The following is a 16674-nucleotide window of genomic DNA, read 5'->3' on the forward strand; positions in this document are numbered from 1 at the left end:
ATGAGGATCACCCTGTGGCTAAATATGTCTTGGTGCACGGCCAGCACATCTTGGCACAGTATTACACCGTCCGGGTTATCTGGATACTTCCCACTAACAGCAACCTGTCAGAACTCCGGAGATGGGAACTTGCCCTTCAGCATATCCTCTCTTCTTGCTATCCGCCAGGCCTCAATCTCTTCTAATTTCAATTTGCCGCCGCTCATACCACACCTGTCTTTCAACAACATCTTTGCCTCTGTACTTCCTCCTCGACTGACATCTCTGCCCAAACTCTTTGCCTTTACAAATGTCTGCTTGTGTCTGTGTATATGCGGATGGATATGTGTGTGTGTGCGCGCGAGTGTATACCCGTCCTTTTTTCCCCCCTAAGGTAAGTCTTTCCGCTCCCGGGATTGGAATGACTCCTAACCCTCTCCCTTAAAACTCACATCCTTTCGTCTTTCCCTCTCTTTCCCTCTTTCCTGACGAAGCAGCCATTGGTTGCGAAAGCTAGAATTTTGTGTGTATGTTTGTGTATGTTTGTGTGTCTATCGGCCTGCGAGCGCTTTTGTTTGGTAAGTCTCATCATCTTTCTTTTTTATATATATATAAAAGAAAGATTATGAGACTTACCAAACAAAAGCGCTGGCAGGTCGATAGACACACAAACATACACACAAAATTCAAGCTTTCGCAACCAACGGTTGCTTCTTCAGGAGAGAGGGATGGAGAGGGAAAGACAAAATGATGTGGGTTTTAAGGGAGAGGGTAAGGAGTCATTCCAATCCCGGGAGGGGAAAGACTTACCTTAGGGGGAAAAAAGGACAGGTATACACTCGCACACACACCCATATCCAACCGCACATACATAGACACAAGCAGACATTTGTAAAGGCAAAGAGTTTCGGCAGAGCTGTCAGTTAAGGCAGAAGTACAGAGGCAAAGATGTTGTTGAAACAACGGGTGAGGTATGAGCGGCGGCAACTTGAAATTAGCGGAGGTTGAGGCCTGGTGGATATGAGAAGAAGAGAGGATATACTGAAGGGCAAGTTCCCATCTCCGGAGTTCTGACAGGTTGGTGTTAGTGGGAAGTATCCAGATAACCCGGACAGTGTAACACTGTGCCAAGATGTGCTGGCCATGCACCAAGGCATGTTTAGCCACAGGGTGATCCTCATTACCAACAAACACTGTCTGCCTGTGTCCATTCATGTGAATGGACAGTTTGTTGCTGGTCATTCCCACATAGAAAGCTTCACAGTGTAGGCAGGTCAGTTGGTAAATCACGTGGGTGCTTTCACACGTGGCTCTGCCTTTGATCATGTACACCTTCCGGCTAAGGTAATGAGGAAAGGTAACCTTGCCAGGATGGCCCCCTCGTACGCCAACCTATTCATGGGTCTCTTAGAGGAAGCCTTCTTGGTTACCCAGGCCTGCCAACCCAAAGTTTGGTACAGATTTATTGATGACATCTTCAAGATCTGGACTCAATAGTGAAGAAGAACTCCAGAATTTCCTCTCCAACCTCAACTCCTTTGGTTCCATCAGATTCACCTGGTTCTACTCCAAATCCCATGCCACTTTCCTTGACGTTGACTTCCATCTGTCCAATGGCCAGCTTCACATGGCCGTCCACATCAAACCCACCAACAAGCAACAGTACCTCCATTATGACAGCTGCCACCCATTCCACATCAAATGGTCCCTTCCCTACAGCCTAGGTCTTCGTGGCAAACGAATCTGTTCCAGTCCGGAATCCCTGAACCATTACACCAACAATCTGAAAACAGCTTTCGCATCCCGCAACTACCCTCCCGACCTGGTGCAGAAGCAAATAACCAGAGCCACTTCCTCATCCCCTCAAACCATGAACCTCCCACAGAAGAACCACAAAAGTGCCCCACTTGTGACAGGATACTTTCCGGGACTGGATAAGACTCTGAATGTGGCTCTCCAGCAGGGATACGACTTCCTCAAATCCTGCCCTGAAATGAGATCCATCCTTCATGAAATCCTTTCTCACTTCACCAAGAGTGTCTTTCCGCTGTCCACCTAACCTTCGTAACCTCTTAGTTCATCCCTATGAAATCCCCAAACCACCTTCCCTAACCTCTGGCTCCTACCCTTGTAACCGCCCCCGGTGTAAAACCTGTCCCATGCACCCTCCCACCACCACCTACTCCAGTCCTGTAACCCGGAAGGTGTACACGATCAAAGGCAGAGCCACGTGTGAAAGCTCCCACGTGATTTACCAACTGACCTGCCTACACTGTGAAGCTTTCTGTGTGGGAATGACCAGCAACAAACTGTCCATTCACATGAATGGACACAGGCAGACAGTGTTTGTTGGTAATGAGGATCACCCTGTGGCTAAACATGCCTTGGTGCACGGCCAGCACATCTTGGCACAGTGTTACACCATCTGGGTTATCTGGATACTTCCCACTAACAGCAACCTGTCAGAACTCCGGAGATGGGAACTTGCCCTTCAGTATATCCTCTCTTCTCGTTATCCGCCAGGCCTCAACCTCCGCTAATTTCAAGTTGCCGCCACTCATACCTCACCTGTCTTTCAACAACATCTTTGCCTCTGTACTTCTGCCTCAACTGACAGCTCTGCCGAAACTCTTTGCCTTTACAAATGTCTGCTTGTGTCTGTGTATGTGCGGTTGGATATGGGTGTGTGTGCGAGTGTATACCTGTCCTTTTTTCCCCCTAAGGTAAGTCTTTCCGCTCCCGGGATTGGAATGACTCCTTACCCTCTCCGTTAAAACCCATATCATTTCGTCTTTCCCTCTCCTTCCCTCTTTCCTGAAGAAGCAACCGTTGGTTGCGAAAGCTTGAATTTTGTGCGTATGTTTGTGTTTGTTTGTTTGTCTATCTATAAACTAAAACAATGGGATTGTAGCGTGGAAAGAGGCAGTAGTCCACAATAATTATGGAAACTGATGGTAGAAACAAAAGCAGAAAATAAAGAAAGATGAAATTGATGGAAAACAGTTGCAGCCTCTTACCATCTAAGTGGGATAAGCAATGAAGAAAGAGAGAGAAATTTCAGTATATGACTGAAAGTGCAAGGACCTTTTCTGATATACTCATTAACCACATTGAGGAAAAAATTTTTGAGCAATTGAAACGTATGGCCAACAAAGAATGTTAGTTTTCAACAAAATAGCACAAAGACTTTTACTAAAAAAGTTACATCATTAACAGCTTGTTTCTGTTGAGTGGTACAGAGTAGAAAATTGCTAGTATGAATTCACAACATACTAGTGTGCATGATACAATCAAAGTCACCAGTGAAATCTGAGTAAATAATTGTATTAACTTCTTAAGTGTTACACTAAAGAAAAAGGATCTTTTGCACATAATTGGAATGTATTCAGAAACCATTAACTATGGAACAATGCTAAGCTCTGCTAATGTGATACACACTCATATCAATAGTTTCAGACCTAGAAATACTGCAAAATGTAAAGGGGAGGTTACTTAGTACAGCGTTTGGCTTAAGAACAAACAAAACACTGATGAAATAACTTGCTAAAACCAAAATTTGGGCTTGCACTTTTGAAGTTGTAGAATAATCCACATATTTAGGGTGTAAGATCACACTAATAGTGGAAGCTATAAAGAAATTAGTGCCATATTGGTGCACATTAAGAAGCTTTCTTCAAATCAGGAAGTCATATGATTTAAATACTAACCTTATCAGGACAGCAATTTTTGAAACTGAAACACTGTCAAATATTTTGGATTTTGAGTTATTGTAATTTTTACATTCAGCATTAAATTCTGAACAAATTGATATATAGTTCAAACAAATTTCAAATTGATATGAGCATGTACAAAATGTTTTGCTTGTACTGAAAATTTTACTTCTCCTCCATCTCACATATCAAGGTTAAGCACAGATGATGAGAAATTTCAACAAAGAGAAACAGAAACTATTTCAGATGCTAAATCACAGTCACAATAATGCCATACTCATCAATGAGCATTGATAACAATGTGGGACTGCTGTATGGATGTCCTCACAAGTCTAATTCACAATTTACAGTTCTGACTTGTTATGTTTGTTATTTCGGATGGAAGAAAGAACAGTGTTAAACCCATTGCAGACAGTTAGCCATTCCCACTGAATAACACCAAGAGGATTCCCAAACTTAATGCATCCATCAAGCGAGTGTGTCACAATCAAAAATGTTCACCAGTCTTCATTGAGTGAGAAACTGCAGACAGATTTAGGATTCAACACAGATCCACAGTTTGGCAGTCAATGCCTTCATCATAAAATATGTAGAGATGAAATTTGAAGTGAGTGTTTTGCATGGGAAAACAAGCAGATCTAGTTTTATTTGTAGAGAACAATACATATACAAACAGTGTAGTGTTAGACATTTGCACACTTAGTATTGGAAGTCTTTGTTTTGTGAATACATGTGTCTGCAGTTACCTGACATACAAGAGGAAGTATGTAGATGGTAAGATGTCCTAGACAAGTTTCTGAGTTGATTCATCTTCTAAAGAAAAGCATGATAATGTGTATAATTTATTCTTGAATACGCGAACATATGAAATCATGTGCTGGAAGACTACAACAGAGTGACCATTGTTATACTGCCACTGGGGTGTTGTTTTCTACCAGAAGTTGTTCACTGTTTCTGTTACCACTTTGTGTGATGCTCAGTATTGCACTGCAATCCTTTTTTGTGTACGTGGTTCTTGTTCTGGACTGTGAGACACTAAACATATTTGTTTAGCCATAAAAAGTAATTGGTTCATCCACTCAAGGTTTATTTTTAATTACACATCATATTACACTGTTAAATTAAATGTTCTGAGACAAATGTTTTATCGTGGCTTAGATTAGATGTTCTTTTTGTTCCAATTGATTCATAGTAATGAGGTTCTCCCTTTCATGACCAAATGTCGGTGTGCCTTATTTTTCAGTATTAAGAAATATAGAATTTTCTTTCTCATTTCTGTTGAAGACAAGCTATAGAGTCTGTTTCATGGAATTGTATTCTTACATGTATAAAAACAGAAGTGTAGTAGTACTCATCTTATATACTCATTGTAAAAAGCCTCTTTATTTCTTTCAGGTTCTACATACCAAATGCAAGTGAAGCTACAAAACTAATATCACATCAGATTCTGAAGCATCTCAAATCTAAAGAGAGTTGAGAGTAAACTTGTGGGGCACACTTGATTGGTATCGGCGAAGTAATTTAGTTAATTTAGTGCAAAACCAATTTTTCAGATAAAATTGTTAATTTATTTAGCTTCCCAGTTCAACTAAATTATTTAATTTCATATTGAGTGAAATATTTGACTCTTTCTTCCAGTTTTATTCAGAATGAAAGCATCACTTGTAGCTCAAACTTGTGCTTATATACCTGTAAAAATAATATTTGTACATAAACTTTGTATTCATTGAAAATTGTGATACATAGTAACTGATAAGTTGATATGATTTAAATAAGTCTGCCATACGTTGTTGCTGCATATTTTGGAAATTGTGACTTTGATCACAAATGGCTCCACAGGAAAATTTGATTTGTTGTTTTGCCATTATTGTTATTTTTTGTAGAAAACTATTGTGATATTTGTTCTGTAGCATAAAAACCTAAGTACAATTTCAAAGCAGATAGCATGTTTAGATATCTCCAGATAAGAATTTACCAATGTTATGAAAGATAATTTTCAGTTTGTAAGCATTTTCAAGATGGCATGAAGTTGTGGTTTTCTGTATACACAAAAATAAAGGTTTTATCTATTTTTAATAAAATTTTTAGTCAGTGTGAACTATTTTCATACAGCACAATATTTATTTACATAACCTCACACTTACGTACACATATTTACAAGACAGGAACATAAACATAGGTAGCAGTTTCATCAGATTTAAAAGTTTTGACAACATATTCTATATTTGGTTATATGTCATACTATTTTGATTCTTGCTTTTAATAATTTTCTATTAATTACTGTGTAAGGCTGAAATCTATATTATTCAGTTGTCACAGGCTGTCATTGATGTCCCAGAAAACTGGATACACTGTTGGTAGTGACGCCAATGCTGAGAAAAAAAGACACTTGCAAATCTATTTTCTTACAGTGAGTTTCTACAGACCTCTCTCTCTCTCTCTCTCTCTCTCTCTCTCTCTCTCTCACTCTCACTCTCTCAGAAACTGATTTAACACATTTCTTGTTATGGACTGCCTTCTGTAGAGCTACAAATTTACTACTGTGTTGAACTAAAAAAATATTAGGGGTATTTTCATGAAATATCCTGACTCCATACTCCAGGTAAAGGAAGGTAAACGCATTAAACAATGGTGTAGCATAATTGAAGGAAGAGAACACAATACAACAATTCAAAATTATTAATGTCATTTCCATTACCATTATTGAATGGAAAATTCCTAGTAGGAAAGATGCTATGTAACAGTCAAAGAATCACATATGAACTAATTCTGTTCAAATATTCAGAGCAGGTACTATCTCAAAAACTGTGTCATAGCCAGTGACTCTATAGAAAATTAAAAAAAGTGGAAATTGTCCCGTATTTATGTAAAACTTAATATTAATTGGTCTTTTAAATTATTGACTAAATTGTGGGAAGAATGGATGGTTAAAATGCATAGAACTGAAGTTCAGAATAGTTATTTTACACAAGAGCATACAGTGTATAATGATCAGAACCACATGTGTTTTTAACAAATGTATATGTTGCATTTGTAGTATAGAAACTGACCTAAGGTGGAAAAGAGAGACTTTGGTAATTACAGCAACTGAACTCATTCATTGTGAAATGCAAAAAAACATGCAAAGTTCATGCAACACAATGGTGCAATCAGGGGGAACGATATACAATGATAATTTGATTTGAATTATTACTATTGGGGGTGTATGTTGGAATGCAGGCGGATCTGTGTGTCAAGACTTTAAAACTAAAATTTTGGAAATCCGGGAACAGAAATATTTATAGTAAAGAACATTCTGAAGTACATCAACTATGCTGTTGAGTGTGGGAACAATGCTAGACTGAGGAGCTTGCAAATGTGAATACTGAAATTACAAAGTCATAAGAATGAATATTTGGAAGCATTCCATCATAATAGATGTATTAACAAATTAAATATGTTACCAGCAAGTGTCAGTTAAGACAGATTAAAATAAGAGACAATCTCATACTGGTTTCTCTACAAAGTAAAGGATAATATAAGTTCAGTTTGAGAATCCAACTTATAATGGTGAAAGACGAAACAAAGCAACACTTCTTCCTCAAGGTAAGATAAGTCTTTGAATGTAAACAAAAAAAAAAATTTTAAAAATGGTAAAATGGGGTGATAAGGCTTGCACATTTCTAGTAAAACTTTTTCTACATTTATGTATGTTTTATTAAGTGATGATCAGCTGTAAATTTTGTTTATTGTTGAATGTTTCAGAGGAACTATAACATTTCACAAGTACATCACTTTCTTGTAAACACCCAACAGAATTTTGTATGAAAATTGTGGTGCATACTGCTTCAGCTTAAGTTTAGTTTTCTTCAGATGTATAAATACTATTTGAAAATACATTTACATTCACCTCAAACAATTATTTTGTATCATAAGAAGTATGAATTTGTTCAGTATAAAACTGGGAGTTAGTGTTAGAATTTTTCTCTAACTTGCTACCTGAAGAGAATCAATGAAGTAAGTCATTGTTTCACAAAATACATAAACTTTTGCTACTATTACCAGAGTAAAAGAGAGAGAGACTGAAAATTAGAATTTGTATGGGATAGAAGACTGAAAAAGTAGAATTTGTATGGGATAAAGGACACAGTCTTCATCTGTATTGATGAAAATTGTGCTCACACTCCTATGTCTTCTTTTATATTATGAAGTAAACCGTAATTTTTAAAGTTTACTCATTTCTTTCTTTAACAATATATTGTACAAATAAAATTAACATTTTTTTCTACACAGTAAACTAAATTAATAATGAAAGTCACAATAGTGTTTACTGTGTCACATGTCTTAAACTCATATACTGCTGGCTCTGTGAAGAGTACAGTGTCCATACCACTGCAGTGAAAAGTGTGTAAGATTGGTTGGCAAATAGGAGTGTTCTTCACTTGTAAGTACAGGTTGCCTCCTTTCTCTTTTGCACACGAATGATTTGTAAGTAGTTGCAGTGGAGATAAATAACAAACTCTGCAGTCACTACGAGAACAAGTAATGTGGACGGGACAGCAGAGTTCTCCAAGGGCTCGGCTGCTCGACCGAAATGCCGATGTGAGTGCCGTCTCGATCGGGCCACAGACGGTGGGACGTGCAGGTCGGGGTCGGGGCCACTCGTGCTGTCAGGCACGCTGGCCACAGAGCCGCCGGCTAGTTGCTGCCACTCCCCGGTCCAGGGGTGTACGGGTACCTGACAGGTGCCACCGAGTACACGGACTGCAGTCCGGAAGCTGCAGCAGCTGCCGCTGCTGCTGATGTCCAGAATGGTGAGACCGTGCCCGGAGGTGGGACAGTGACCCCGGTAGTGCTCGGCAGCAGCTTAGCTGCAGCCGCGGCGGAGTCGGCGAGTGCGGACGCCGGGTACAGTGCGGGCCCCAGCTCACTGTGGTGTGCTTGGTACTTGTAAAGTCCATCTGATGCACCTGAACTGCCACTCGCACTTCCGCCAGATGCTGCTGCTGCCTGGGCCTGTGCTTGCGCCTGACATGCGGCCATCAGTCCGTGGAAGTCAAACTTGTACGCGTACCGTTTGCCGTGCACCTTTGTCATTATGTTCTTGTCGTAGTAGTACCTGTAAGAAAAATTCAGGTTGAAATTGCTGTTTCATTACACAAACGTGGATCACATTATGAATGAAGCAACATATCAGAGTTGTTAGAACTGTCGCTTTTAGAAATAGGAAATAAAATATGAAACAAAAAAATGATCCAAAAGCACCTGAAGAAAAGTGGAATGTGATTTGAGTTTCACACTGAGGAAAGCTTGTTACCTGTATTCAGAGAGGCAGACTAGTATATTCCTTGAAGGAATAAAGCTCAGGTATCGCAACGAATGTGGTTGTCAATGTGTCACTAACACTTGGCTTAATACCCTAGAGTTTTTCCTTCAAAACACTCAGAGGGAAGTACTTAGAGTTCACATTCCAACCCTTATTAAACTGTATAGTGTTGGGTTGTTCTTATCTTTACTGGATATTGCCATTAGGAAACCAATGATGGTACTTTTCAGTGGAACACATTTTAAGCTTGCTTCCCATTCCATTTATGTGTGGAGTCCAAGAAGAATAATTTCTTAAAGGCTTCTGTGTGTGCTGTAATTAATCTCATCATCGCAGTCCTTATTGGAGCAATATTTAGGGTGTTGTAATACGTTCATAGAGTCCTTATTTAATGCTGGTCGTCACAAGATAGTTGGCATCTAACTTTAAATGTCTGCTAGTTCAGTTTTTCGACACCTGTGATGCTCTCCCAAGGGCCAAGAAATCCAGTGACCACTAATGGTGATCTTGTGTATATGCATTTAGTATCCTCCATTGGTATGGGTCCCACACACTTGAACAGTATTCTAGGATGATGGCACAAGTGTTTTGTAAATGATTTTCTTTGTAAGCTGACTATTTTTCCTCAGGAACATATCAGTGAATTGAAGTCTGCCACCTGCTCTACCTATGATTGAGCCTAAATGATCATTCCATTTCATGTCCCTGCAAATTGTTACCATCAGGTACTTGTATGAGTTGACCAATTCTAATGGTGACTCATTTATACTGCAGTCACGGGATACTGTGCTTTCCTATGTCCAACATCAGTATAATGCTTATATAATAATTTCTTCTCAGTGTATAATTTTTGCTTGTCTATCCCTGACTGTGGGGCATGAAATTTCAACTCTTCAGCCTACTGTGCTCTGACATCGAGATACCTGACAGATTAAAATTGTGCGTTGGACGAAGACTCATCCCTGCGAATGTCATGTGTTCTTAAAAATCCTAAGAGACACTCACTGACAAGTGTAAGCTGTGATTCAGGGTGTATCTTGTGACTGAATAGTTCAAATATTTGCTTTTAGACACGTGCCCTCAGCAGCAAATTTGTCAGAGTGCCAAATTTTTGTAGAGAGAGAGAGAGAGGATCAGAATTATCTGTAGTTCTAGGAAATGGCAGCATAAGAAACAAAAGTGTTCAGACCTGTGCACCTCAAGCAGTGTGTTCTATACTGAAGAGTCAAAGAAACTGGTACACCTGCCTAACATCTGGTAAGGCCCCCACAAGCACACAGAAGTGCTGCAATGTGACATGACATGAACTTGACTAACGTCTTGAGTAGTGCTGGAGGGAATGGACACCATGAATCCTGCAGGGCTTCCCATAAATCCATGAGTGCGAAGGGGGTGTCGACCTCTTCTGAACAGCATGTTTCAAGGCAGCCCAGATATGCTCAATAATGTTCATCTCTGGGGAGTTTGGTGGGCAGCGGAAGTGTTTAAATTCAGGAGAGTGTTCCTGGAGCTACTCTGTAACAATTCTGGACGTGTGGGGTGTCACATTGTCCTGCTGGAATTTCTAAGTCCATTGGATTGCACAATGGACACGAATGGATGCAGGTGATCAGACAGGATGCTTACGTACGTTTCACCTTGTCAGAGTTGTATCTAGATGTATCAGGGGTTCCATATCACTCCAGCTGAACACGCCCCACACCGTTACAGGGCCTCCACCAGCTTGAACGGTCCTCAGCTGACATGCAGTGTCCATGGATTCATAACGTTGTGTTCGTGCCCGAACACATCCATCTGCACGATACGATTTAAAACGAGACTCGTCCGACCAGGCACCATGTTTCCAGTCATCAACAGTCCAATGTCGGTGTTAATGGGACTAGGTGAAGTGTAAAGCTTAGTGTCATGCAGTCATTGAGTGGGCCTTCAGGTCCAAAAACCTATGTTGATAGTGTTTTGCAGAATGGTTCGCATACTGGCACTTGTTGATGGCCCAACATTGAAATCTGCAGAAGGGCTGCACTTCTGTCATGTTGAATGATTCACTTCAGTCATTGTTGGTCCCGTTCTTGTAGGATCTTTGTGGTCAGGGATTTGATGTTCTACCGGATACCTCATATTCGTGGTACACTCATGAAGTGGTCGTACGGAAAAATCATCATTTCATCACTGACTCGGGAGATTCTGTGTCCCATTGCCCATGCGCCGACTATAACACCACATTAAAACTCACTTAAATCTTGATAACCTACCATTGTAGCAGCAGTAACCGATCTAACAACTCCGTCAGACACTTGTCTTAGGTAGGCGTTGCCAACCGCTGTGCTGTATTCTGCCTGTTTACATATCTCTGTATTTGAATATGCATGCCGATACCAGTTTCTTTGGCACTTCAGTGTATGTTGTGCTGGTGCTGTTGGATATAGTGTGAACCAAATCTGTTTCACGAACTGAATATGACATAACATCAAAGTGAATCACTCCTAAATTGTTGTTGTACCACTTAAGATTGTGAAGACGAGCACTACTGCCACTATTCAGTTTATATCATTCATTCTCATTAATTCTGTACTGGTGGAGACTGTGGAAGCTCTGTAGCTTGTATTCATTATGCTACATATCAGTGCAGTTGCCGATACCTAATATTTCACCAACATTATCTAGTTTTCGTGTACTTCATAGAGCCGAATCATATTTTAGTGTCACAACATGTCAATAATTTCTTCTTCATTTACCTTTGTACTTTCACCTCTCTCAAACTGAATAAAATTCTCTAGATTTTTTTGTTGCACAACCTTAAAATAATTTCTCAAGTTTTCATCTACTTCCGTCTGCTGATGACAATGGAGGAACTCTTCAGGAGCTACAGCTGTCATTTGAACCAGATGTGACTAGAAGCCAAGCTGATGTACAAGTCTGATGAGCAAAACCCAATGGTGCTTATGTGTTCAAAAATAGGTAGTTGAGACAGCAAACGATGAATATCCAAGACCAAGTTAATTCACACAGATTACAGACTGCCCCCTGAAATTTTCTACGTTCTTTAGCGCCCAGCATTCTAAAACGTCACCTGTATCTATACTCTACACTCTTGAAGCCACCTTACAGTGTGTAGCAGAAAATTCTTTGTGTACTGCGTCACTGACACTTTTCCTGTTCCTTTTCCATTTGTGAATGGTACTCAGAAAGAATGGTCATCGGTATGCCTTCTCAGTGATAATCTCTCTAATTTTATCTCCACGGTCCTTCCTCGAGATTTGTGTAGGAGGAAGCAGTATGTGCAGGAGGAAGCAGTATTTCCTCTATCTCGACACATGAGTCGCCAGTGTGGTGTCAGATAAACAAACAAACCCAGGTGGGTCTCCTGGCTAATAATGCCATATGATCATTTCATTTCCTCAACCAGTCCTACCTGGTAATGATCCAAGCCTGATGAGCGGTACTTTAAGATAGTTTCAAAAAGGGTTTTGTAAGCTACCTCCTTTGTGGGTGGATTCTTCCAATAAATGTGTCTGGCACCTGTCTTTCCTGCGAATAGTTTAATGTGTTTGTTCCAATTTAAATCTCTTCACAAAAATACTCCTAGGCCCTGTTGGATGTGTGACTGTTTTCAGTGATTGTTTGGGAATCGTGTAACTGAACACACAACATGCTTCTCTGTATATCCATGTTCAGTATGCTTAAGTTTTTTTACATTGAGGGTCATCTGCCAATCTGTGCACCAATGGTTGATCCTACAGTTTTCTAATGTTGTAGTCTGCCCCCCAGTAGCTGAGTGGTCAGTGCGACAGACTGTCAATCCTAAGGGCCCGGGCTCAATTCCCGGCTGGGTCAGAGATTTTCTCCGCTCAGGGACTGGGTGTTGTGTTGTCCTAATCATCATTTCATCCCCATCGACGCGCAAGTCACCGAGGTAGCGTCAAATCGAAAGACTTGCACCAGGCGAGTGGTCTACCCGACGGGAGGTCCTCGTCACACGACATTTCATTTCATTTCTAATGTTGTGTCTCCTCTGTATGCAATAGACTTGTGGACCTCTCGATGTTATGCTTATATGTGCTGCAAACAGAAATTCTCTTACAAGGAACCCTTGGAGTGTGAGGTCACAAATTCAGGATCGTTTGAAAATGCTGTGTTAACAGTAATGACAGGAAAAATATTAGCTGCTAATGACTCACCATGTGCATCCAGAGGGCAACAGAAAATGAGTGTCCTGGGGGTGCAGAGATCAACATTCCATGAAATGTTTGTATGACAATTGACAAACTGGAGATAATCAACATTCAAGAAATGTTTGAAACAAACCATTATCTTGCACCATGAACACTAAATTAAAAATGGTAATCACAATGGTTAGTACCACCAAGACTGAAGGCGAACTCCTTGGGGGTCACAAACTGTGCAGGATGTTCAGCTAGATATCCATTCTTAAAGAATGCATCTAGAATCATATATTGCCATAATGGGGTGAGGAGAACTGATGGAATGTGATGGCACGCAACCAAATGCTAAACAGTCTGTCGTGGAGCTTATCGTGAAACTGCCTATTCTTTATGGCGTAGCTCCAGATATTGCTCTAATAAGTTTTCTAGGCCCAGAAAAAACAAACATACAGAGACTGAATATCTCCAGTGCTTCCAAGTGGTATAAATTGCAGTGCCACACACCTTTCATCAGGGATAGTTTTCTCTAAAGGGGTATGATTTGTGTAGGCAGACCAGGAATCAAGCAAAACCAAGTTATTTTGACTAACTTTTGGCCAAAAGCAGTGCTCACACCATAATTATAGTTCTCTTACGCCCATTTTCCCACTGTTGCTTGCTGTGACACAAAATATTCCCTATTGCCGATGCAAGATAGTGCACACGAGAAAGAATCATAGGGGGCAGAGCACCTCCAACTTCTCATAGCACAATAAGTAACTTTTCATCCAATTTATGATTCAGATTAACAGTAGGCATAATTGTATACGAATGTATTAGGGTACTGATAGTAGTTGATACAAATCTCTTGGTACTTGTAATTTCGAGGGTTCCTTTCATATTCATTCTCTTGTCAAATCCCGATTGCACAGAGTTTGAAACAAATTCCTCACCGAACGATTGGATAAGTTTATCTCATCTACAAGTTTTCGGGCCGATACCACAGTTTGCTGTGCGTCATGTTCACTGTGTTCGAAATTTCGTTGTTTTACGCCTTCCAGTTCTGTAGCAGAGTTTGAAGTTAATCAACAATCCACTGCTTCCCTTGAAATCGCTGTGATATGCGTTGCGCGTAATTAGATGTGCATAACGTGATAGGTCACTATAATGCACATCCTGTAAATTGTATCGAGCACCCTTGAAATGAAATACACAAACGCCAGTTTTTGTAACAAGTGCTCCTCTTGCTCCCTTGAATATCCGTAGTTTTTCTTACACACTATACGGTCTTGTTGCAGCGGACTTGTTCGAAACCTGTTCATAACTGTTTTTTTACTACGGCGCGGATGATCTTCCATGTACATAATTATGTTTAGTACCTGCTCCTTGGGCAACGATTTTCCTTTACTACGTTTCATGAAGACGGAGTTAGCAGCTCCCTGTCTGACAAGAATGATGAAATACTTGGCTCGATGCCCGTTTCAGTATCACTTTTACTTGTTAAGCACGTATCGTCGTTATTGTACTCCTCATGTACATTGCCCACACAGTCTAGCGTATACGACACCACACTTTCCACTGACTCACTTGCAGAAGCGCTAATATTTCATTTACCACTTCTTTCTCACCCTGAGATATTCCTTGTGTTCCCTTTTGACAAAATGTGAACTTCGGCATCTATTGTTGTAGATATAATGCAGTGTTTGGTTTGTCAATCGTTACCATTGCTCAGCTTTGTATCGACTCCAACTACGCTCCGTAGCGTCATGCTGTGCTCACCATTGGATACCTCCTGCGCCGCCCGCCCCTTATCACCATTAGCAGCCACTATTGTTGCGTGGTAGCCAGCATGTGGATGCTGTAACATCATTGGCCTTTTGCGACCTCGCACTCGAGGGATTCCTTGTTAGAGACAAAAAATATTTTCTTTTTCCTTAAGATATGTGTTTCTTGAAAACGACACACTGTGTTATATTGCTAGGAGCTCCTCAGTTCAATCACGAAGCTAGTCACATATTCCACGCACTCGTATTTTGTTCATTAGGCGACAGTGCTGAACTACATCGAATGCTATCCAAAAATGAAGAAACAGAGGAACAACCTGGGAATTTGTATTTACTGCCTTCGACGAACAAAGCGAGCTGCATTTCACCGTATCTTTATTTATTTACTACGATATCGATATTGGTTCATAATGGTTCAAATGGCTCTGAGCACTATGGGACTCAACTGCTGTGGTCATAAGTCCCCTAGAACTTAGAACTACTTAAACCTAACTAACCTAAGGACATCACACACATCCATGCCCGAGGCAGGATTCGAACCTGCGACCGTAGCGGTCGTGCGGTTCCAGACTGTAGCGCCTTTAACCGCGCAGCCACTCCGGCCGGCTTGGTTCATACAGACAGATGACATCTGCTGTCTCCAGAAATCATTATTAGTGAGTTTAAAGATCGATTCATAGTGCTCCTCATGGAGATCAATTGACACTATACTGAACTTCGACGCAAGTCACTTCACTTTGCCCAGAACTGAACGGCGAAAGCGAGGTTATGAGATCACATCCGTGATACAAAAATTATGAAATTTTGTCAGAATTAAGGGACTACCAATGATAGCGGAGTTTATTCATAGCCAGAGCGAAAATCATCTTGAATTATCTTGACAAATGTTGGTCTGAAACTTTTACACTCTGCTGGGAAGTGAAAAAAAAAAAATAGCAAAAGCCTGTTGTAAACATTTCAAAACATCAATAGAGTTTTGCACGATCAAGCCGATTTGAATCCTGGAAGTGGATGGGATTTTCGCTGCCAGCCGGCAAGGGGAGGAGAGGTGGTGGTGTGAGGTTCCTAACAACCGGTCTGTCTGCTAACGTCACGGAATAAACACCAAACCGCCCCGCAGTGTCCCGTGAAGTGAGGGCACGTGACGCTGTTGATGGCGATCCGTCCGTCAGATGGGGACGTTAACACCGACTGCCCCCTTGGAGGAATAGGTTATACATGTCGGCACTGGATTCCACCCGCTCCCTTCTACAGAAACACAACACCATATTATACACACACTTACATACACTCAAAAAACAGAACAATGAAACTCTCCCATATCCGCAAAGGTATAGGGACAATCTGTGCGAGGGGCGAGAGAACTCATTTTCGGCTGGACGGTTGTAGCCAACCCTGGGTGTCCCCCAGCCTACATTGCCATACGACTTTATATACACTCCGGGAAATTGAAATAAGAACACCGTGAATTCATTGTCCCAGGAAGGGGAAACTTTATTGACACATTCCTGGGGTCAGATACATCACATGATCGCACTGACAGAACCACAGGCACATAGACACAGGCAACAGAGCATGCACAATGTCGGCACTAGTACAGTGTATATCCACCTTTCGCAGCAATGCAGGCTGCTATTCTCCCATGGAGACGATCGTAGAGATGCTGGATGTAGTCCTGTGGAACGGCTTGCCATGCCATTTCCACCTGGCGCCTCAGTTGGACCAGCGTTCGTGCTGGACGTGCAGACCGCGTG

At 41.0% G+C, this 16674-nt stretch overlaps 2 protein-coding genes across 2 annotated transcripts in view; one reads left to right on the plus strand and one right to left on the minus strand.

Annotated features, from left to right (window-relative positions):
- LOC126092451 (TBC1 domain family member 23) overlaps nt 1–6169 on the plus strand; it is a 251795-nt gene extending 245626 nt beyond the window's left edge. Inside the window, exon 13 of the mRNA XM_049908052.1 lies at nt 5085–6169. Within this exon, the coding sequence (XP_049764009.1) occupies nt 5085–5166 (82 nt within the window). The 3' untranslated portion in view covers nt 5167–6169. The remainder of the gene's footprint in view (nt 1–5084) is intronic.
- The window catches only part of LOC126092732 (transcriptional regulator ERG homolog), a 91524-nt gene continuing 80427 nt past the window's right edge, over nt 5578–16674 (minus strand). Inside the window, exon 3 of the mRNA XM_049908458.1 lies at nt 5578–8787. Within this exon, the coding sequence (XP_049764415.1) occupies nt 8367–8787 (421 nt within the window). The 3' untranslated portion in view covers nt 5578–8366. The remainder of the gene's footprint in view (nt 8788–16674) is intronic.

The sequence above is a fragment of the Schistocerca cancellata genome, chromosome 7 (assembly GCF_023864275.1).
Source record: "Schistocerca cancellata isolate TAMUIC-IGC-003103 chromosome 7, iqSchCanc2.1, whole genome shotgun sequence".
Taxonomy (NCBI): domain Eukaryota; kingdom Metazoa; phylum Arthropoda; class Insecta; order Orthoptera; family Acrididae; genus Schistocerca; species Schistocerca cancellata.